At 39.0% G+C, this 24,173-nt stretch overlaps 1 protein-coding gene across 1 annotated transcript; it reads right to left on the reverse strand.

The window, feature by feature from the left end:
- Positions 1-2,409: 2,409 nt before the first annotated feature.
- Positions 2,410-16,997, reverse strand: DIO2 (iodothyronine deiodinase 2). The gene is given in 3 exon segments (XM_047796582.1): positions 2,410-7,524; positions 7,527-8,097; positions 16,493-16,997. Coding segments are annotated over 3 exon segments (816 nt in total). The 5' UTR covers positions 16,715-16,997; the 3' UTR covers positions 2,410-7,501.
- Between the last annotated feature and the right edge of the window lie 7,176 nt (positions 16,998-24,173).

Below are 24,173 nucleotides of genomic sequence, written 5' to 3' on the forward strand. Positions count from 1 at the left end.
GAATCTCTGCCACCACTCTAGAAGACCTAGGCAGCTGCAAGACCCAGAATTGTTCCCTGGATATATAAGCTACACAATACAAATGTCAGTTTGGGCTCCAAGGGGAGCAAGGTTCTAGCCAGTCTTGGCTCCTGCAGGTAGACCCAGGAACTCCCAATGGCTATATGTGCAGGTTCACTTCCTGATTAGAAGTTTTCAAATTTTTGCACTGGTATATGGTGGGGACTTATTCTATGCTTCTTACTCTAGCATATCATCCTCTTTTCTATTTCACAAATATAAGCCACAGTAGTTGACCAAGATGACTAAGCCACAGTGAATCCTCATTCATGTGAAAACTGGGAATGAATTGTGAATGCCTTTGCAAAACACTCCAATACGACACATTATTACACTAAGGAATTTTATTACAAATTTTCCTGGAATATCTTTCAGGGCTCAATGTTGGCTGGAAAATCCTTTTATTTTTCAAATGCCCTTTTTCTATGTTTTTCTCCAGTTTCTTCTAGAAGTCCTTCTGGATGGAGTTAAATGGCAAAACTTCAAGGTTTTAAGGCTCAGTACATTTGGAGATTATATCTGTTACATAAGATATTATTGTGTTTTTATTTTTTATTTACCAGTTACACTATAAGCACAGTGTCAAAAAACATATTTTATACCATCTGTATATATACCCACTGAAGGTAGTGTTTTTATGACTAATACTTTATTTATGACAATAGATGCTCAAATATACATTGGTGATTTAATGTTAGTTGTTTAACTGTCTGCTCACCCAGGAGAGGAAGAAATAGAGAAATATAAAACATACCTCCTATCCTCAGTTCTCTCAATTTTTATGAAATGGATTGAATTTTCCTTCTAAAAATGATTGACATATTTTAAGGTCTTATTTTTTGACTGATTAGGCCTTATTAGTCACAGCTAATGAACACTGTAAATATATACTGACTTACTAAATGGAAGACAGTCCACCTTCTTCTCCATCTAGATCTTGCCCATCATCCTAGGTCAACTCAAGTCCTTTCAAACTCCACAAAGTCTCCTCTGAGAGCTCTATCCTTTCTCTGAGCTTGTTTTCAACAATTATACACATCTAGTCACTTACTGAGGTGCCCCTCATTTTTAGGGAAATTAAAAATAATGGCCACTGAGTTAACTTCTGATACTTTTGTGTATTATCACCATTCCTTGCTGTCCTTCTGGTAACAGACCCTACCCCCATGACAACAGAGGGGACATGTAACACAAGCTGATCCAGTTCAAGTCCTTCCCTTGGGAAAAGTTCAAGCTCTGAACCATCTTATAGTTAGAAAGTGAGTGAAGCACTTCCCCTAGCCAGGTCACCCAGCATAAGGAGAAGCTGGTCCAAAAGAAAAAGCTGACACTCAAAAAAGAGAAGAGACAAAAGACCTAGCAAGCACTGAAGATTTCTATGTCACTGGATTTCAATATCCCTGGGGCAAGTTTCATTCCAACCATTCCCAGGGTTTGGTTCTATCAGCCAGTATATTCACTTTTTTTACAAACTAATTTCAGTTTATTACTTGCAGTTTTGATGAGTCCATGACAGGTCCCTTGAGGGAGTCATGTCTTTGTGAGTTTAGTTTTACCGCTTTTGTGCATTGCATCGCACCTAGCACAGGTGCACCCTGCAAGGAATAGAAACTCAATCAACAGTTGGCAAAGTAATGATTCTTTACATTTTCATTAAAATTCTGAAATATAATATAAGGCATTACAAATATCAATTACTACATGTAGGAAATCAAGACCAAGAGTCTCAAGAGATACTAAGACTTGGGTTATGTCACCTGTTTTCAGAAACAAAACACACGTTTAACTATGTTACTAATTCATTATTCGTTAATAGGCCACAGCCATTGTAAATCATTCTATCCTTTATATCTTCTTATAGAGGAAAGCACTTGACATAAATGTGTTCAAGTGTTGATTTTTTTTAATTCCACACTATTGCGTTGCCAATCATGAAACAAATTATACACACACACACATATATATACTGTGTGGGTAATGTATTGGTTTAACCAGGTTCCTGGAAAGTTTATTTATTGCACTTAGAAAACCAGGGGTGTAAATATAACAAAGTAAAGGTTTGCTCTACAGTCTCTTTAACAGGCCCCTTTCCATGAAATCTTTGTGCAACTTGTTCATGAATATGGAAAGTATCTGAAGATTTTCTCTTAACTTGTCTTGATTTCCTTGAAGACTCTGGCACACAGCATGAGATTAAAATAACCTGGCATCACTGGCGATTTTGCCCACAAATACCAAGGAATAAATATTAGAATGATGGATTCTCTTTCCCTTGTCAAGCATGAATGTGTTCCAGCCAGGGGCAAGTTCTAGAGAGTAATTTAAAAATAAACAAATAGAACCAAAGAGTAACCTTGTTCTTTTATTCAAAGTTTATTAAAATACAAGAACAAATTTAAAAGCACACGTACCACTCAGCACCAATATAATTACACTCTTTCTACTGGCAATCTCCAGAGCATTTCTGTTTCTGCAACTGAAAAGCAGAGATAAACACACACGCATTCTCACCACATATACCCAGGACTCATAGCATTGTGCCCCGAATAGTCTCCTTGCTAGGGAGACAGAGATGGGCAGAGGCAAACGAATGTGACTACATCCAACCACTAACTGAGCCACTGACTCTTTCGTCAGTAGTTATCATTTGCACATTGGTAACCTCTGCACATCTCCGTCTCCCTCTTCGGGTGCCCGATTACTTGGGCTAGTGATAGCGTCTGGTGATAATGTGATGCAAAACTAAACAAAACTGGCCAACATTCCCTCCCCGATATCTTTTAATTGCTTTGGTTATAAAATACTGGATACTTATGTCTTCACATCTTCCAATCTTGACACAGAAAAACCACACCAACCAGTGACATGGTCTAGAGAAGTCTTGGGAAAAATTTATTTCTCACTCCCTTCTGTGGGCTTCTTTCATTTATGTGTTTACCTATTTGCTTTGGGATGGGGGAAGGATGGAGATTTGAGCCAAAATAGAGACTTCATTAAACATCTCCTGGGTCTTCGAAGTCTCCTCGGTAAATACGCAATAAACTCCCTGGAGCTCCAGAGCTGCTGCCCAAGATAGGCAGCAAGCCCCAACTTGCGTGAGCAATATTGTTTGGATATCCGTACATGTTTGCTTTCTATTGGTTCAGATTAGCCTTGGAACAGAACTGAATCTCTTAAGTCTGAGACCTTGCTTCTGGTGCTCTCCAGAATGCAAGGCATTAGGAAGTAGCCCAATGTTTTGCTCATGTTTAACAAAACATTTTAGCAATGTTTTGCTGAAGTCACTCAATGACACTCATCAGTCCTCCTCCAAAGGTGGGAAATTCTTTTCAAATCTTCCCAGATCAGCAGCCCAAGCCCTTAGGGTCTTTAAAGTTAGCTACTTGCTTGATCTCCCAGGTCCTGTTCCCTTTCTCTCAGAGAGGCCCTCAGGACTACAAAGAGAGTGCTGGTCACTAAGCAGAAGCTGATACTTATGCCCCATTCTGGACTTACATAGGAAGACTGTGTTTAGCTTCTATTTTCAAGATTAAAGGAGGAAGTAGAGAGACCGTCAGAATATAACTAAAAACACTTTACCTTAGATTTTTGGCAATATCATTAAAAAAAAAAAAAAAACCTCCTGGAATTAAAAGCCTCAGTGTTAATCTCCACTGCTCAGAAATCTAACACCGGGCATATTCCAAAAAGCTCTAAATGCTGGTAAAAGTGTCTGTTAATCCTTGAATGGGACAGAAGTTGGTGCCTACATTTTCCCCTTTGTCAATGGCCATATGATTCTAACCAAACTCATTAAACTTATTTCCCAAAATAGGTAGACTAAATGCCCATGTTTATCTTCTTATGACTTACAGAATGGGAAGCTCTGTACATCAGTGCATTCTTCTTGCTGTGAACATTGCCCATAGGATATGCTGAGAGCATCTTGTATCCGGCTAGGAATTTTCCCAAATGCATAGACATTGTCTTTAACCTGCTTCTCTGGTGTTTTATGCAGCAAGGCAGCACCCATGAATGACCTCACCATTTCATAATTTTTATTCAGGGGCCCCCTAAATTAAAAACATTCAGGCAAAATGAGAGACAGCAGGGCTTTCTTCTCTCCTTGATCACAGAACTCACATTTCCTGGTGGACGGCAGAAGAATTTAACTAAATCAATAGGCCATTTCAAAGTTGATATTACCAAAAATCGGGAGTACATTCTATAAACAGGGTGAAGACAAAGGACCAGAGATCCAAAACATGAATATGAAAAGCCATATGAGTTAAATGACTGTCGCTTCAGCTATACAAAGCAAGAACAGCACTACTACCCTCCTCCAAGGACGTCAGTTACATTTTAGTATCAAACACTTCTACCCTATTTCACAGGCATTTCATTCATGCCCATTCAGGAAAGTGATCACTGACTCCACTAACATTTTCCCTAAACAATAAAATAAATGTTGAATAGTTTCAAGACATAAGGCTTTCAAACACTAAGTGTTTGAGTAAATCCAGATGCTATGATAATACCTAAAACTGCTTGGAGACTATTTCAATAATAGACAAGCTAACTCAGTTTAAAAGGCTAAACTGATAGCTTCATGTAAACATAGCCTATGGGGGTGGGAAATGTTAGGTACTAAGATGATGAAATTATATATATAAATTTCACTTTGTGAGAATAAGAATTACAGTTCTTCAAAGGAACCTACCTTATAAAAGATAGGATAGGTGGGGTGGATACTGAAAATCTAATAATTTTTCTGAGCATACCACCTAAACATTAAATCTCCTCTAGCTCAAATAATGAGTTCTTTTTAAGTTCATAAAAGATATATCACAGGAAATCATAAAATTTTATGCTGAGATAAATAAGTTACATAACTATAGGCTTATCATAACTCTGATAACACCAAGCCATTCTACATAGTGTAGGATTCCTGAGCTTTGTCAATTCACTTTCTCCATTGGCCCCTAACAGCCTTTCTTCCAGTAACTCTTCTATGTTCCACTGAACATAACTTTTTCCCTGATATTCAGCCTATGCCTTTGTATTTTTACTTCCTGTTTCACTTCTCCACTGGTCTATCCTCAGGGAGAGGAATTACAGCACGCAACCTTTTCTTTCTTTAAAAATATATCACAACTGGATAGTTTTTCCATCATCCTTTTCCCCAGACCCTAGCACTGACTGCCTTAGCCAAATCTCATCCCCCCACCAGCTTCTCTGACATCCTGTTCCATTATTGTACATGTGGAACAAAGGGGAAGTTTGAGGACAACAGTGAGAGAGTGCTGCCACCAAGTCTTCATTTTTTTTCTCGAGGGTACCACACAGATCTCAACACCATTTTGAATTTAAAAATCAGTGGGGCCCACTGATAAGCCTCGAGTTATATAGTTTAACAACTGAGGACTCAGAAATAATCTATTCTCAATGTGATTTTCCAGAAATGTATTCAGTAGCATTGCCTTTTCAAAATTTGATTTGTTTCTTTGTGGGTGTGTTTTGCAGAATTTAGAACACCAGGAAGCTTCAATGTTGCAGTTAAAAACAATCAGTTAAAATGGTGCTTTAATATCTAAACAATAAACGATGAAGTGATATGACTTATGTTGCTCCATTTTTTTTTTTTTAAATAGACTTTTGGTTCTTGCACACTGAGTTTCCACTTTTTTTCTCATTTCAGGCAACTAGTTCAGGAAGATATTTTCAACTTTAGATGTCTTTTTCTATCAGTTTTATTTTATGATTCAATTATTAATGGAATGGTCATAAGAGTCTTAGACTGTACATAAAAATATAACCATATACTGTGATTTGATAGCATCCTCGAATTTACAATAGAAAATGTATGATACAAAATTGGTTGGTCTATTCTTTTGGAGGTTAGGGTATTAGTTATTATATTACTTATAAGTAAAACTATAGTATTTCCATTTTAAAGAGAAATATGGTGTGTATATATATATATATAAATTGTATAATCATGTACTATAGAGATCTTAGATTACTACAACTCAGCTAAGAGGAACAAATTTGGAAGACCCAAGTCCAAATTCAAAAATTTATGGGAATTCCATTTTACCAAGTTCCATGATACTGAGGATTGCCTTACATCAAAGCCTCCAAAATTACTGATGGGAATTGTCTCAAACTTTCTCTTAACTCTATTTTGTACCAGAAGAAACCTTGTTTGTTCTCACTTCTCATTCATTATAGTTCCCCTACTTTGGGAGGAAAACAATGCTGCAGCTGAATGGCCACGGCACATATCTTCCATAGCCACTGAGAATACATATATATTTATATATTGCTGAGCTCAGCATTCAGAGAACACTACCATAGAGACTGAGACCAAGAATGAGTGGGACCACATCAAAACTGTAGGGATATGGAGAGGGACAGACCAGCACCACTGGACCCAGTGGTTTTACCTTTCACCAGTATTATGGGGTATAATTCACATGTTGAAAATATACACACCAAAAACCTGTTTCTAAAAGTAATAAAAATATTAAACTATGTCTTTTCCCTCTCCATCTGCCATTCTCTATCTAGGAATATATGATAGATTCACTGATTTCATATGTATATTTTCTATGCTACATTGGTTGGGCCTCTTTTTCTCGCCTGGTGTTATGTTCCCATGTTTCTGTAGCTAACAAATTAGTGCCACTCAATGGTTTCAAGATGAAGCTCTATGAAACCTTCTAATTGTTTTCTGCCTCATTTTCCTAGCTTGTCAACTGGATTTTCTTCTAGTGCTTCCCCCCACCTGCCTAGCAAGTAGCCATCAGATTTCGGATGATCATTCTAACTCTCCAAGCAGGGATCATTCTTGATATCTGCAAATATACCTGTGAGTCCTGGGATATTCAGGCCAACATAGAGCATTACATGGCTAGGCATTAGAACATCAGAAAGTACTCTAACATGTTAAACACTAAGGTCCTAGCCACACGGCCTGGGTCTGAAGACTCATTATAAGTACATATTTAGGACTTATCCAGTTGGGCTCTATCCATGCTGAAGAAAGCCTAAGCAATACCCTTTACTAACAATGATGGTAGCACCCCTAGCATAGTAGTTGATAAGGTAAATCTTTCCTTCGGGTCCCAAAGCATGCATCAGCTGTATCACTTCTTTCTCAGGGAAGACTGAACACATGCTGAAATAAGATTTCTTCTTTTCCATCTTGGGATCTTTTCATTTCAGGGCTTTTCACTAGGAAGAGAAATGATGGGGCTACTCTTGAGCCCAAAGCCATTTAAGTGGTGAAAGTTTATTGAGATGTTAGAGGTTTATGCTCTTCTGACTTGTAAATTCCTGTCTTTCAGTGAGATAATAGGACTCAGTTGAAACAGTGGATTCAGTTCTTAGTTTCCTTTTCTTTACACACACACACACACATATATATATATATTTAAAAAGCTCTGTTGCAATCATACTTTTAACCAGCTAATCTAGTTTTCATCTCTTGCTGAAATTCTTCTCCAGCCAACGCCGGACTTCTTGAAGGTTGTAGTAGAAGGGGCCCTTCCCTCCTAAATAAGCAATTTTCTGTCTCTGCACAATACACACACGTTCAAACGCTACCCCATAAGCTACGTTGGCATTATTGTCCATGCGGTCAGCCACAACTCGGCACTGGGGCGGCAAGGAGAAACGCTCCAGAAGCTGATGAGCTGCTGCACATCGGTCTTCCTGGTTCTGGTGCTTCTTCACCTCAAAAGACAAAGAAGAATCCCCAGGTACTGCCCAACCATCTGAAGGATGAGCCTCATCAATGTAGACCAATAGGAAATCAGCCACTGATGAGAACTCCTCCACCAGTTTACTGAAGGCTGGCAGCTGGCTAGTGAAAGGAGGTCAAGTGGCTGAGCCAAAGTTGACCACCAGTGGGCGCTCAGGGTTGGCAAAGTCCAGAAGGTGGCACTCAGCTCCATCAACTGTTTTCTCCTGGGTACCATGTCCATGGTTGTTGCTTCCTTCGGGATTGGAGACATGCACCACACTGGAATTGGGTGCATCTTCACCCAATTTCACCTAGTGGTGAAAAATGAAAGAGGAAGAGATTAAACACCTTGTCACTTCAAGTCAGATCATCTAGAAACAACTGGCTCTAATAAATTGTGGTATTTTCTTCAGAGGATATGGTAAACATATATCAATTTGAGGAAAGAGCCATCATGGCAGGTAATGTAATGAATGGCACTAAAGAGAATAAAAGTCTTTTTCATTCTGTGGAGTCACTAAAGGTAATTATTTTCCTCATTGAAGACACTGGAGCTAACTCTCTTCATAATTAAGTTGAGACTGGTATTCGTTACTATCCTTTTTTTGTGTCAGTGCTTAGCACACAACGTATAACGAATGATTAATTGACCATTTTAAAAGTAAAAAGTGAATGATCTACTTTAAAATAAATTATCAGAGTTGTGGGACATCGTACCTCTTTTTGAATTCCCACTTCTGAATTCTAAAGTACTCAGAAAAGACTTTTATTTTCTTGCCTGATGCTAAGTCATTTAATCTCAAACAATGGACAAAGAGAGCAATGGGCTCTCTTCCTGGCCAGAACTAGAAAACCTGGGGTTCCCATTTATAAGAAGGCTTCCTCCCACTTAATCTCTTCAGCACTTCAGCTTTCCCATCTGTAAGATGGTGGTAATGGTGCCTGTCTTCTTCAAACAGTTATAAGAGGATAACACAAGGAAAAGAACTCTTTGCACACTAGTAATCACTGCAGGGGTGTAGGCTGCCATTATAGATGCCATCCAAACATGTGAAACAGAACACCATTTTCCTAGGTAATTCTATGTGTTTTTTGTTTTGTTTTGCTTTTTAGGGCTATATCCATGGCACATGGAGGTTCTCGGGCGAAGGATCGAATCAGAGCTGTAACCACTGGCCTGTGCCACAGCCACAGCAACATCAGATCCAAGCCGCGTCTGCGACCTACACCACAGCTCACGGCAATGCAGATCCTTAACCCACTGAGCAAGGCCTGGGATAGAACCTGCATCCTCATGGATGCTAGTCAGCTTTGTTTCCCCTGAGCCACAGTGGGAATTCCAGTTCTACGTTTTTTAAAAAATTATTCTTAGAAGTGATTTGAGCTCTCCTCAGCAGGATATCCTTCTTGGAGGTGTTTATGGCTACTGCATACTTTGGAGTTCTTTTGACTAGGACCACACTATTTCCACTAAACAAATGAATAAACAAAAACATCGTTATATTTTTTGTAGAATTCTTTTAATTTCTCATTTTTCATCTATTTTTTTTTTGCTTCCTTTGTTAGAAGTCACAAACCATTTACTTTTTTTTTTTCTATCTTTATTTTTATTTTTTTGGTTTTTAGGGCTGCAGATGTGGCATATGGAAGTTCCCCGGGTTAGGGGTTGAATCAGAGCTGCAGCTGCTGATCTATGCCACAGCCACATCAACTCAGGATCCCAGCCGTATCTGCAACCTACACCGCAGTTCATGGTAATGCGGGATTCTTAACCCAATGAGAGAGGCCAGGGATCGAACCCACATCCTCATAGATACCAGTCAGGTTCATTACCACTGAGCCACAATGGGAACTCCTCATTTACTTTTCTACCATACATTTTATTAACAAATTACTCTGGATTATAAAATCCTCAGGCAGAAGAGGTACAGAAGAAAATTGTTGCATTGGCCCCCTTTGCACATGGTTTAAACACAGACTGAAAGAAAGTTTGCTGGTCTCTGAATCTACAAATTGATAATAAAAAAACAGGCAACATAAAAGAGCCAATTACTTCAGTTTGAATTAACACAACTGGACCTTCCTCTAGAATGGTTTAATCAAAGCCAATAACATTGGGGACAATGTACAATAGTACAATTGATTTTTATACACTATCCTTAATATTGCAAAACACTTCCAACTGGATCAACTTTTCCCCTCATATAAACACCACCACATATAACATTGCTATTCTCTGAAGTCACTTAGAAGTAAATTGTTAAAAACTCAACAATCCAAACTGATAAAAAACACTCAAGGGCTTTTATTAAGAATTGTCTATCCAACGTTAATGCATATAACTCATTTTTAATTATCGAGGAGGAAGAAGCCCTTTCTCTCCATCGTGAAAAATCTTAGCAGAGCAGGTTTGAAACAAGTACTTAGTTTTCTAAAATAACCTTAGAATAATAATCTTCTTTCTTAGAAAAGGAAGCTGTTGGTATGATTTAAATAAGTATGTTTGTTTTCAGTTATAATCAGAGAGGAAGTTATTTTATTTATATTAATTTTCTTGGGGAATTTGCAAGTGACACTAGGTGAAGGAACCTAATCAGCCAATTTTAGATGGACTGTTTTATATAAGAGACACTTCTAAGGTTTTGAAATATACTTAAAATTTAAATATATATTTTTAAAGGTATTATCAACCTTTTCATCCACAGGTTCTTTTTGTACTCCTTTGTAGATTTAGGGAATACGCAGTATTAACATCGCCTTCTTGTTAGATCTTTCCCACTTAAAATAGCAATAAGGATCCTAGGATGGCTGCTTTTGACAATACTTTTGTGCTATGTTTCTCAACATACTGTGATATAAAGATCTGAATGCATTCAGATTAGTCTAAATCCATTAGCTGCGGTAGCAACTTCTCGGTAAGTGAATAACCCATACACAGGAGAGAAATCATCTCTGGACTAGAGATTTGTAGGTTCTTGGTAGGTGAAAACATCCATCTGCATTTTGGAGTCATTTTTAAGAACTCTGAACAATTGTGCAGTCTTGTTAAATGGGTCTCTGACGCCCCTGACTCTCACCCAAGCAAGACTGTTTATCCTTACATTATTCCTGATTATTCAACTGACTAATCTAACCTGACTTCAGTCACAGGTGACTCGCTTGTTACCTGTAATTAATTTTCTTGGAAAGTTAAAGCACCTTCTCCTTCTTAGTAACAATGTGGAATTCAGTCATGTAATTGCTTTCAACGTGCAGATTAGTTCACCTTAGAAAACTTAGAACAAGTCCAACACCTTCACTCTAAAATCAAAAATTAGGAAAGCTGCCAAATATATAATGCTCTTTCTGTATGTGAGGTGGCGGGGGGCATTTTGTTAAGCTGGGAAAAAAATTTATACATATACTTAAAAATCTGGGGTTGAATACATTCTTGAATGAGTGACAGTTGCTATTATCCTAGTTAGAGGTCAGTGAAGAATTTTACACTTAATAATAACTCTGACCTATAATGAACATAATCACATTTGGGTGATGGATGAGCTCACTGAGACAGATTATTTAGAAGAGCGAATCCTGGAGCCCCACAGTAGAGCACACTGCAGCAATCAACACCTAATGCTGTTGTTCTGTTCTTGATTATCTCAGCTGAGTAGTGCATAAAATGAAAGCAGCCAGTCCTCTTTATTTTGCTGAGTGGCCATAGGACTCAACTTCAGATGAGAATATCATAAACAGAATTATCCTTTTCATGAGGGTAAGAGAAAACGCATAGGTAAGAACAATGTTGTTAAGAAAACATGAGGGAACAATATACACCCATGACTTGGAAGGCCACATCTGAGTAGAGCAGTAGTCTGCTTTTATTGGTATCATATACTAATCATAAAACTTGTCCATTTTGCTAAACACTTCTGTTAGAGGACAACAGAGCAGCAATAAAGAAAAAAAAAAAAACTTCAGCAATTAAAAAAAGTCTGCTTTAAGCTGAAAAAAAAAATATTTTAGATGGACATCATTGTCCATTTCTTATCTTCCCATTCGGTTACCATGAAAATTAAATTCCTGTTACGACCAACATTTCAAGTGGAGAATTTCATGGTTTGCTTGGCATTACACCCAGCTGAGATGGAACGGGAGAATCACCATGGTCTTCAGTGATGGAAGATTCTTTGCTCTCCCCAGGAGCAAAGCATTCCTTGACAAAAAGCCAAAATGATGAAGAAAATAAAGTTGGTCCCATAATAACACTGAGGCCGCAGGAAAGAAGCTCAACAAAAACAAGTTATCCCCTGGTACTTCCAAACTTTGTTTTAATTTCCCACAGTGGCACAGAAAGTCTCCTGGCCACAAGTTACCTATCATCTTAATTTCTCCTTCTTAGAGGGTTTGTGTTTGGTTTTTGTCCTTAATGAGACATATTTGCCAAAGAGGCATTCAAAAGGCATTTTTTACTCTTGCGGAAGAGTAATTAGGTCGGTACCTCTTTCCCTGCCAGCATTAGCTGCTCTAAAGAGAACCCTGCCCAGTATTTAATGCCCAAACACAAGAAGCATCATTTCCACTAATTGGTTTTGAAGTTCCGATGTTCCCAAAGGGTGCCTTTATTTTGCAAGGATCAGAAAGGACATACGTAAAATGTAATATCATCACTGACTTTTATCTCTCTCATCCGCACCATTAAGTTGTCCTTTCTTCTGGTTTTGTATTCAACATCAACACAACACCAACAAGGGAGGTAAATAAAGGGTTTACAATTTTACAAGAGTGGACGTCTCTAGGCCAAGCTCAAATGTTGCAATACCCATATTTATAAATATGAACAAGAGTGTAAATACATGGCACATATTTAATTCCCTTGATGATAGGATTCCTTTTGCTGACAGTTTTGCATGGGGAAAAGGATAATACTGCTTTAGCATGTGGACTGTGAAATGCAGGGCGAGAAAAAAAAAAAGAAAGAAAGAACCATTCATTAAGTAGAAGCTAGAAATAGAGCATATACTACTAACCTTGGTTTTTTTCTTTTCTACAGCCTGAAAAAGGCTTCTGGTCAAAATATTACTTAATCCCATGATAGCAAGTAAAGCAAATGATAAGAATGGGAGGGTGCATATATGGCAGAATCATTTTTACACATCCTTCTTGCTGTCCAAAGCCCTGGAATGGTTTTATTAACTACCAGGAAATTTCAAATTCTTTGACATAATAAACAGCCTACATCAATGTCCTCAGAAATGTGGCCAAAAAATTATTAAGGAGTGATTTAACCATTTACATTCAAATTGGCCAAATGAATCAGATTTGAAGGATAAGCTTCCTACTCTTTCCTCTGAGTTCAATTCCCTGTTCTCTTTTTGATTTGTAATGTGAAAATATAGCTCTAAGCTCTATCATTTCCCAGTATTTTATCCAAGTGATGAACAAGCTCTGGCTGTAGCCTTCTTTGTGTTCTTTTGGGAATGTTTCTTTCTTAAAAGAGCCATTTTCCATTGTAGAAACGAGTGTCAAAAGGCTGAGGTGAAGGAAGAGGAGGGGGAGAATGTCAAAGAGACCCTTTCAAAACCAAAATTATATGTTCAAATGAATATGTTTTCTGTGCCACAGCAATATTGACCATGTAGAAGCTAAACTGCTTGTCAGCATCTATACTGTGTGTTTACTTTTACACTTCATTTAGGTAGGAGCCAGGCTCACAGACAGAGTAGTTTGCTTATTGGTTATATTTTTGAGCCTTTGAGCACCAGCACAAGGATGCAGTGTTAGATGCAATGACACTGACTAGGGAAATCTTAAATAACAAACATCTATTAAACACATTGATCTCTCACAATTTTCAGGAGAGTTTCTATTTTATCAAACTGCACATGGAGCTCCCTCTAACCAAACCCAAATTGTCTTTAAAGGTTTCCCCATAAAGTTAATTTTAAATCCCATTTACCATTTTAGTGAGGAAGGGGTTTTTGCCTTATTTTGTTCTAATTTGTTTTAATTTTTTTGTTGCCACTACAGGAACCAAACACAGGGAAAACACTTTTTACTGCACTTCCTCTAAATGCTTTCCCAAGTAGCTGTCACTCAACAATAAGGAGAATTAAAAACGACATGCCTCATCCTATGGCATGTGCACACACCCTCATCCTGGAAATCTCCACTTCTGGCAGTGGCAGCCTCAAAATAAGGCAAGACAAGATTGTGAAACACTGTGATGCCATCCCAGAGCCTCCTCTGGTGTGCCTCTGGAAATGGCTACACCCAAAGACAGAGGCGCAGGTGACAATAGCATTCAGGGAAGTGACTCAACCTGTTTCAGAGATTCTGAGTGACCCTCAAAAGCCACCAGAGCCACTGCCACTCTTTCTGTATTTGGAGACAGGAGACCTAAATTAAGTGCCAGCTGTGTGCACCATGTTTCATTCATCACAACCCAGTCCAGTCTTATCTCTGGATATATGGGTACTTGAGGTTGCTTCTCATTGCAGCTATTATAAAAGTCATCAAAAGTAAACCTTGTAACATCAGTCATGAACTTGGTCACTAATCAAGTCAGTAGACAGAAACAATACAGAAGAAGAATAATATGCAAACCATGTGTGAAAAAAGGAAACGAACCACTCAACCTACTCAGTCTCCTGGAAAAGGAATAACAAAATATTGCAACATAATGAAACACTATACATTAGTGAAAAAATAAACGATAAAGTTTATTAAAGAGGTACTTTTTCCTTTTCCATTTTTATTTCAATAAGCTGTTTAATAGGAGAAACAACCTCATTTAATATTTGTGGATAACATCACAACCTTCATTATTTTAGGTGAGAGTAGGTATGCATATAAGTGGAATTCTCCAAAGCCGTGACTTTTCATTTATAGGCAAAAGTCAACTAGCTTTCAAAAAAGTAAGAGTTTAAAACACTGAGATCAAATAACTGGCATTGCCATGTTATCTCCTAGCACCTATGAAATCAGATATAGATGAGGAAACTTCCTAATTAATAATATGTCTGACATACTTATGTACACTCCACTCTCCTCCAAATTTTCTACTCCTCCAAAAAAAGAAACATACACATTTCACATTCAATGTATATATTTGTGGAAACAAAATGATCATCTCCCACATCTCCCATTCACCCCATGTACACAGTATAAAATGGGCCTTTACTGGCAGAACCTGGAATATCATTTCATATTACTATAAAGAAAGTTTCCCTTGCTAACAAGAGCTCTTACTATTACCCCGTCTTTAGGACAACAAATGCAGACCTTCATGTAGGTTACTCTCAATAACAAGGACACGTGTGGTAGTAAAACGTCCCTAATTCAAAATGACTATTTTCTTCTTGAGCACTTGTTTGATTGTCAGTGGAAGGATCCTACTCTGGGTTCCTTGTTACTAGAAGTTACCTCTTTTCCTTTCCTGGTGCATACATTTATTTTTTGAGTGTACTATTTATGGAGGACTCATCCCCTTCCCCCTCTTAATCTGAGTTTTTGGCCTCTGTTTCTGAGGTGCTTGCCTGCCTAGAGTGTACCATTTCACTGGCTTCCATATTCCTCTCAAATTCACTTCCCTGGCATCTTGGGCAAGGTCCTTCAACACTATTATGAAAAACCAAGAATGTCTGCTTGGACTGTAGCTTTTGTCAGATGAGTCAATGCTTCCTAAGCCCAGATACCCTCAGCAGTCACAAGGGTGAGCACAGGCAGAGGGAGCAAAGCAACAAAGGACCAGTGCTCTTTCCTCTTTGCCCCTGAGCATCTGAGCTGAGGATGTGCCACCATCTCCCAGTAGCATTCTTCACTTAGAAACAAAGATCACTCTGGTTTTGAGACAACAGCCCCTGGGACAGGACTCCTGCACGTAAGCAAGAGGCATTGTTCCAGTGTTCCGGGCATGAGTTATAATAGCTTTGAGATTGTCATGAGCTGTAGACTTATCTGCTCTTCCCTAGACAACTTACTTCACTTTTGAGAAACAAAGCAAATGTGGTTTCCAGAACAAAGTCTGGATGTTTGACAGCTAGTTCTCAGATCGTTCTGCTGCCAACTGATATCTGGTAACTCGGGACTCAGTGCCTGAGAACTGCTTCAAAAGGTTCAAATCCAAATTGAAGTTGAGGATGGTACACACAGGCTTGCTTTCATTAACTCTTACCTCCACCAGAAATGAAGCAGCTATTATGCCAAATCACACCTGCTGTGACTATTTTGTTAAATCCTGTCAACTCCCTGAGAGTTCTGAGTGGCACCTTTTTTTTCCCTTGCTTTTTAGTGTCTACCCATTGAACTGTCTTTCCTAAAGCACCTCACATAGCCTCTCAACAAGCAAAATATCATGCCAGTTTACGACAAGAGCAGAATAAATACAGCAGTCTGCCCTCCCCCAAGATTTTCTGACTTTTCCCAAAGTTAATCTCGGGCACAAATACCCTCTACTCCACAGCAAGCATGAATGACTCTTATTAGAAAGGCTCCTTCTTGGGTTACATAGAGCCACTGTGGCTTAATGCCTGTCATCCCCAAATCTAGTTTGTGTCACAGGTGTAGAGAGTAAGCGGGGAAGCTCACTTGAGCATAACCGCTACATCCCCGAACAGGGCTCCCGAGTCCTCAAGCCAATGCTCCCTCCAGGCCCCAGTCCCCAGCATCCCTACTCCTGCCCCTGCCGGCCGCCCTGCAAAGCCCCTCTGCTCTGGCGCAGCTCACCTGTTTGTAGGCATCAAGGAGGAAGCTCTTCCAGATGCAGCGCATTCCCTCTGAGGTCAGCATGCGCCTCCACTCCCCGCGGGTGGACTTGGAGCGGCTCAGCAGCAGCACCACGTGCTTGAGGAGAATGACCGAGTCATAGAGCGCCAGGAAGAGGCAGTTGGAGAAAAAAACTGGCAGAATTTGCAGTGTGATCAGCAAGTCTACGCTGAGGATGCCCATCTTCTCTGCCTCCTGGGTCAGTTTCCTTGTGCGCTCTGGTTCCCTTTCACCCTCTTATTTAACAGGGGGGTGGTGATAGAGGGGAGTGGGGGAGGTGAGGGGGGAGGTTGGGGGTGGGGGAGAAGGAGAAAAACTAAATTAAAAGGAAGCCCAAGTTGTCTCCTTTTTCAAAGAAGCAGAAATGGCAAGACCAAATCCAGTCTCTCCAGCCCAGTAGTTGGAGTGTGCCCATCAATTCATTCAATACGGAGCTGCTGCTTTTTTTTTTTTTTTTTTTTTTTTCAGGATTTAAGATGTTAAAAAAAAAACAAAAAAAAAAACCACTGGCGTACCCGTCCCTAATCCAGTTACCCCTCTCAGAATCGGTTAAAGACAAGCAGTTCTACTTTCATTTCCAAGCACCTATGAGACTGTGGCAGAGATTTGCAAAATTCTCTTTAGCGTCGCATTGTTTCTAGGTTCTGAAACGTAGCCTGTTTCTTTCTAGAATTGCCAAAGTTTTTAAAATGTGCTTTAAGGGTAGTTTTTTCCCTTCTTTACTCCGTTTACACACACTTTCTCTTCTTCTCCTAGCCTGTCTCACTTTCTCCCTTCTCCAGGAGCGACCGGCTCCTCTCTTTTTCCTGACTCCCTCTGGCTGTTCCTTCGTGCTATCTGTCTGTGGTGCAAAGTGCCTCTCTCTCTGCAGCCCAGTGAGGCTCCCTGAAGCCTTTTATACATTCCCTGGCTAATTGCTGCAATAGAGAAATGAAAGCCTAATCTTGGTAAAGATCTTGACGTCATTGAGAAAGAGGGCTTTACTTTGGCCAGGACTGCAGTGAATAGAAAAGCAAAACTCGACAAGTTGTTTTTTTTTTTTTTTTAAGAAGTGGGGGGGCAGAGAGACAGTGGAATTTTGCTTTGTGATTTAAAGAGAGAGAAGGAAAAAAATTAATACCTTTGAGGATTTTCAGGAAATGCTCCCAAACTTTGGGAAGTTATTTAATATAATCTGTAGATTGATAGGGAAACTACCTCTCATCTGATTATTGTTAGTGTGCACTTAAAAGGGGTTTTTGGAAAGAAGGAATCCTGGAAGGCAGGTAGAAAAGAGGAAGAGTAATCTTAGACTGTCTCTGCTCTATTTCTTAGTGGATGTGAATACTTACCCTCCGTTTTTATGTCTATATACAATGATGGTCTCTTCAGATTTCTGACCTAGGTTTTTAAAATATTTTTGAGTGATGATCTTATTTAAGAAAATTCAAAGTGAGTCGTGAGGTGGAAAACTTTTTAAACTCTTTGAGTACCATCACAACACTTCTTTAAAGCTTCTTGTAGAAAACTAATACAAGTTTTCTTTTCAGTTTTACTGAAGTTTCCAAGGCAAAGAAAGAAAGAAAAGAAAAGAGAAAATCTCCCAGTAGCTAGATGACCAGATCTTCCTTTATTTCCATTTTGCCTATACACAGATTAAATTAAAACTTCCCATCAAATGCCATTAAGATGCCATAAGGATGATAAATAAATTCCTTTATAAAAGAGCTCTTTAAATTTGCCCTGTTTCTGTTAACCTAACCCCTAAAAGACCTGACACTTTAGGGGATCTTCCTTTTTGCTTGAAAAAAATTAATTAAATTTGTAGGTGGTTAAGAGCAGACTTTGAATTGGCTCAAGAATCACACTGACCATGCTCAATGGCTTGCTTCTCCCATTAGTCTCCAGAACTGACAGGTGCTTAGGCAGACAATGCTTTGGCAGAATGCCATGACCCTCATCTCATTCTAATTTTCCTTCCTCACTTACCCAACAGATCACCTCTAGGAATTAAGTTTTCTTGGAAGAAGGAGTGGCAAGTACAGGCACTGGGGTGGGGATATAGAATGTTAATTGAAAAATAATTAGCTTACTTGATGTACAGGGAGCTCTCATTAAGCAAGAGTTAAGCAGTGGGTGCAAATATATGGTCAGTACATTTCTGTGGTTAAAACTTGCAAGATCACAGAAGTAATTTAAAAGCCTAGAGCGGGGTCATTAATTGGTGGCCCCATGGGCCATATTCTGCATGCACAGGCATTTTATTTGGTTGGCACAGTACTTTTTGCATTTAAAAAATAATTGAATGAAACTGTCTCTAGGTTCAGAGAGACCAGAGTTTCCTGCTTGGTTCATTGCTATTGCTCAGCAGTTAGAGCAATGCCTGGCACATCCTAAATCCGAGGATGTCCTGAATGGATGAATGGGCGGGCATGCATTGCTCACCACTAGGGGGCACCATCCACATACAATATGATGTGACTAATGTAACTGGGGTGCCCCAGAATTGTGCCTTGGTGGACGTGGGGCGTGGCCCTCCCCATTAATACAAACCTCCCCCCTCCCTATTCTCCTAAAAACCTTTCATTCTTATCATCGGTTCAGTCCATGATGAGTTTTGGATTTGCATCCCATAGATTAAATTTTTGGAGATGACTTTAGAGCTTAGAAAAGTGAACGTAAACCACCTAGAAAATTATTTTTCCTATGCCTAGCATACATCATGAGCAAAAGAAGATTATGTGTATACATAACATTTACTTCACTCATTCCTTCAATCTTCTTGATGTCCCTATGAAAGAAAAGAAGGGACAAAGAAAGGGAGGTGACATGGCATTTTAACTGGTGTAGATGGGAAGGTTACAGTGGTAGACAAAGTCCCAGCCAACAATGACAGAAGAAGGTGTGGACTCAGGAAATGACACTTCCACTCACTACCCAAGCCTTACTTAAAATCACCCCTTCTCAGACATTCATTTGGTCTGTTTGAATTAAACCAGTGCTCCTTCAAGGTAGAGACTTTTTGGCAGCTATAAACCAATTCTCCAAATTTGTCATTTGCTTTCAGTGGGGTGGGGTGGGGGGCTATGTTTGGAAATGGTAACCTAAGGAGAGGGATTGGTAGAAAAATCAGGGGGAAAAAAAGGCTTTCTTTTTAAGTGAAAGTTCAAGGCAGACCACAAATGGTTATAAATCAGACTGGCTTCTTTTCCTTTTTACCTTTTTTTTCCTTTTTTTCCTTTGAAGTCGGAAGAATTTGAAAGGTTTTTTTAATTGAAGAACAGATAACCAATCTGATTGTGACCTTTCTCAGATTTCCTCTATCATTTTCTCTAAATGAATGAATAAATAAATCACCAAACCAAGTGCCTTTATTTTGCCTGTTAGACAGTCTGACCAATCTAGAGATTACATTTCTGCAAAGAGATTTCTTTTTACACATGGGTTCACAGTTGCTTGTCCTAATTATTAATAATATTTAGCACTTTGATCTTCCAAGTAATTTTATACCTATTAAGTAACAAAACAATCCATAAGGTGACAGAGTATGATTTGTCCCATCATGTAAGTGAGTAGATTGTCAAGGTTGTAGAATCAGAACTGGATATTTTCCCCAATTCTAAACTGCAGTTGTTACTTTTTTTTTTTTTTTTGGTTTTTAGGGTCGCACCTGCGGCATATGGAGGTTCCCAGGCTAGGGGCCTAATTGGAGCTACAGCTGCTGGCCTGAGCCACAGCCACAGCAATGCAGGATCCAAGCCACGTCTGCAACCTACATCACAGCTCACAGCAATGCTGGATCCTTAACCCACTGAGTGAGGCCAGGGATCAAACCCACATTCTCATTGTTCCTAGTCGGATTCGTTTCTGCTGTGCCACAATGGGAACTCCTCTTACATGACTATTTTATTGGTCCCAATCATTATTCTGAGAATGAAAACCCTTGCCCAAAGTGGTAGCACTAAGCAATTTTACCTTCTGAATGGCAAAGGATATTTGGGCTTTCACAACTGTTTTATACCACCCCAATTCAAGTTCCTGGTTCCATTTGAAAGGTTTGGGTCTCTCCTTGGTCATGTAAGTGTTCTTAACAAAGAAGCCGGCAATGAGTTCAATGCAAACAAATGTGTGTCTTAATGGCTGAAATTCCCCTTGCAGTGTGGTACACAGGATTTAAATTCCAAAGAGTGGCAGCCTAGAGCAAAGATTTAGGCTTTTTAATAAGTACAGAACCACTGTAAAATTGTTCATTTTTTATTTTTTTCATAAGGCCGTAATGTCCTACCATTGCCTCCTTCTGTTGTAAAAATAAGCCCATGAGTGATTAGGCTTCCTTTAGTCCACTTTTTGACTCTGAAATTGAGACCGAGGAAATGAAGTTGCATAACATGAAAGCAGACTTGGAGATTTCAAGAATGGAAGCTCTTTCCTTATTGTTATCTGGAGACACCAAAGAGCATTTAGGGATTGTGTGGAACCCAGGTTGTGTATTTTCAAGCCATCATAGTATCACAGAATTTTATTCCTTCTGATAGAATAAAGTGTGTTGTTAAATATAATTTTTAAATGGAGATTAAATTTTACTTTATACAACTTTGTCAAATAAATATATTACAGATCAAAAAATGTCTGGTCAGGACAGGAGCACTGATTCTGCATTTGGGAATATAATTACCCTACATATCCCCCCAAATACCTTTCCCCTTATCAAAGAAGGAAATCAGAGTGTACAACCTTCCATCTCTAGTGACTCCTAGTTGTGCTGAGAGAGTTATAATGAAGGGTTTACACCACAACTACTGAATCACTCAAAATTCCCTGTGGGCCCATCCATTCTACAAACACAGCCATATTCCCTGCCCTGTGATGAAAGGAGAAGCTCCATGGATAAAACAGACAACCCCAGAGTAAACTCTGACACACCTTAAGCAAAGCAACTTAGGGCTGGAGCTGAGAAGACAGACACTGTGGGTGGTATCAGCATTCTATCCCAAGAGTCTGCTGTGTCTTAGGTCCCTTTGCAAGCCCTGGCAAAGACCACAGTCAGAGGTGTTAATGCATTCTTCCCCTGAACTGCAGCTGCTCTTTTTTCTTCCAGGCCACCTACTGGTAAGACAGAGAAGGAAAGGAAGAAGGAAAACACAGGAGGAGAGGGAAAGCAGAAATGGAGAAAAGGAAGATGACAAGGGTGGAGAGGAGAAAGACAAGAAGAATTCAATGAACTGCCTGCAGAGACTGCCATCAAGAGAGCCAATTAATGCCAATTGTGGCAATGATTTGAGGAAGACAGCTGTCCAGATACTGGATGGATGCCAGCACCTCATTTCACAGAGGCCACTAAACAGCTGTTAGGAAACAACAGCCTTCATTTGCTATTGACCTGGTCTAAATCTAAATTGATGGCCAGTCCCCACCCCACCTGCTCAAAACTCTCCAGGTGCTGTAAGGCTCTCTGAGTGTTAGTTTTGAGAATAGTTTATTAACCTCTAGAGACAGCAGGGTTGGATAGAGGGTAGTGGAGGAGACGAGAACACTCTGTAAAGTTATACACGGTGAATTCCTTCAGAACAAAAAGTCCTCAGAGGGAACAAATTGAACTCACCCTCTCTTTTCCAAAAAATTTGACTCAATGTCTTCATTCACCCTAAATCCTTGATCTAATGCAACAGACCAAAAGAAACAAGGGAACATGGTCAAAATCAGTCATCATCTTTGGAACAACTTTTCCTCTACTTTGTTTCATTCCACGGCTCATAGGAAACCACCAGATGATAATAAAATTTAAAATAAAATAGGTCATTCTTTATAAGTGGTCTTACAGTAACTTCTTAAAAATCACTTATAGATCACCTCCCTCATATACTGAGTACTTAAACACAGAACATGACAAAATATGTTAAGATACATGCTGGTTCATGCCATTCCAGAGGTAATAATGTAGCTTGTTCCCACTGAGAGCAAAGGATGCCACACCTCCACTCTCAAGAATCAACAGACAATGATGCACAGAGAAAAACTAGATATTCTATTCCGATCTCAGTGGAGGTGGTGAGGCCAACAGAACTAATTGTAGCATGAAAAAATCCACATTTATTATGGGGAAAAATACCTACAATGAGGAAGATTGTACAATAAGATATGTGACCAAAGGAGTTTATTAAAATGTTATCAGTGGACCTAATCTCAAGGTAGGTAGAGAGGGAGGCCAAACCTTTTAAAGCCTCTGGTGCTATTAAGATAATAGTTTAGAATAAGTTAATATATGACATACACATAAAACCATCCAACTGGGCTAATGGCAGAATACCATAATCATAAATTATCACTCTGTGTCCATTTCAATTTTGAAGGCTAATTTTTTGTATGATTAAGTAAATCCTTATATTTTTCTAAAAGGTAGTCGATGGGAAAGGATTAGCATGTCTTCTAAGGACAAAACATAAGGCATGAAATTTAAATCTGTTTTTAAAATTCAGCCTCATTTATTAGATGGACACTGGTGGTCTTTTGTCAAGACACAACTACATAGCTAAATGATTATTCTAAAAATAAGCATATACAAATTCCTGAATGGAGTCATTTTGTTTCCTCAGGGAAATTTTCTATCATGTTTTAAGATAGAAACCAAAATAGAACCAACACTCTTTATGATTTTTTTTATCAGTAATGACCTAAATGATACACAAATCTAAGATCTCAAATTTCTCAGAGCAAATATCTCTATTGCTTCTTGATAGATGTTAGATAATACTCACTCATTCATAAAATTGGCACTCACTTCTTATCAAGAGATGCCTTGTTCTGACAATTATCAGACTTGATCTATTTTGGGGGCCATACAAGCCCATTCGACCAAAAGCAAACTTTGTCTTTTTGTCTTTTTTTTTCTTAGAGCCGCAACCATGGCATATGGAGGTTCCCAGGCTAGGGGTCGAATGGGAGCTATAGCCATTGGCCTACGCCAGAGCCACAGCAATGCCAGATTAGAGCCGCGTCTGCGACCTACACCACAGCTCACGGCAACACCGGATCCTTAACCCACTGAGCAGGGCCAGGGATTGAACCCACAACCTCATGGTTCCTAGTCGGATTCATTTCTGCTACACCATGACAGGAACTTTGAAAACTTTGAATTGGTCTTTCTATGTGTAAAATGGAGATGAAGACGGAGCTAAAGATGTCTTCCCATCTTTATATTATCTCATGTTGGTAGCTAATACATTCATATTTTTAAGAAACTTAGTCCTTTTAAAAAAATACTCAAAATAAAAAGTAATCTTGGCTGATAAGTTTCTTGGGACCTGCCTATGTCAATAGATTCCCTCTAATAAAAACTTCTTTGGAAAAGGAGGGCCAGATCTGATTTTAGAATGAATTACCAACCTGCTCTACCTGATTTTAATGAAACTTTGATTACTTAGTGGAAAACAGGAAAACTTATCTGTAATCAAGGGTATTAGAGATAGATACATTTTGCCTAAAGAATACTAATAATCAACCTGAATAATCTTTGCCTGAACTCAACCCTGAGCTGAACCTTTTTGAGAGCCCTCTAGACAAGCATGACCTTACTCTAAATTATTTACCATGTCACACTCCTGCATCTTCCATGGTTCTAGGGAGAACAGAAAGAAAGGCTACTCAAGTATTCCTGATCCTAGGA

The sequence above is a fragment of the Phacochoerus africanus genome, chromosome 9 (genome assembly GCF_016906955.1).
Source record: "Phacochoerus africanus isolate WHEZ1 chromosome 9, ROS_Pafr_v1, whole genome shotgun sequence".
Classification (NCBI taxonomy): domain Eukaryota; kingdom Metazoa; phylum Chordata; class Mammalia; order Artiodactyla; family Suidae; genus Phacochoerus; species Phacochoerus africanus.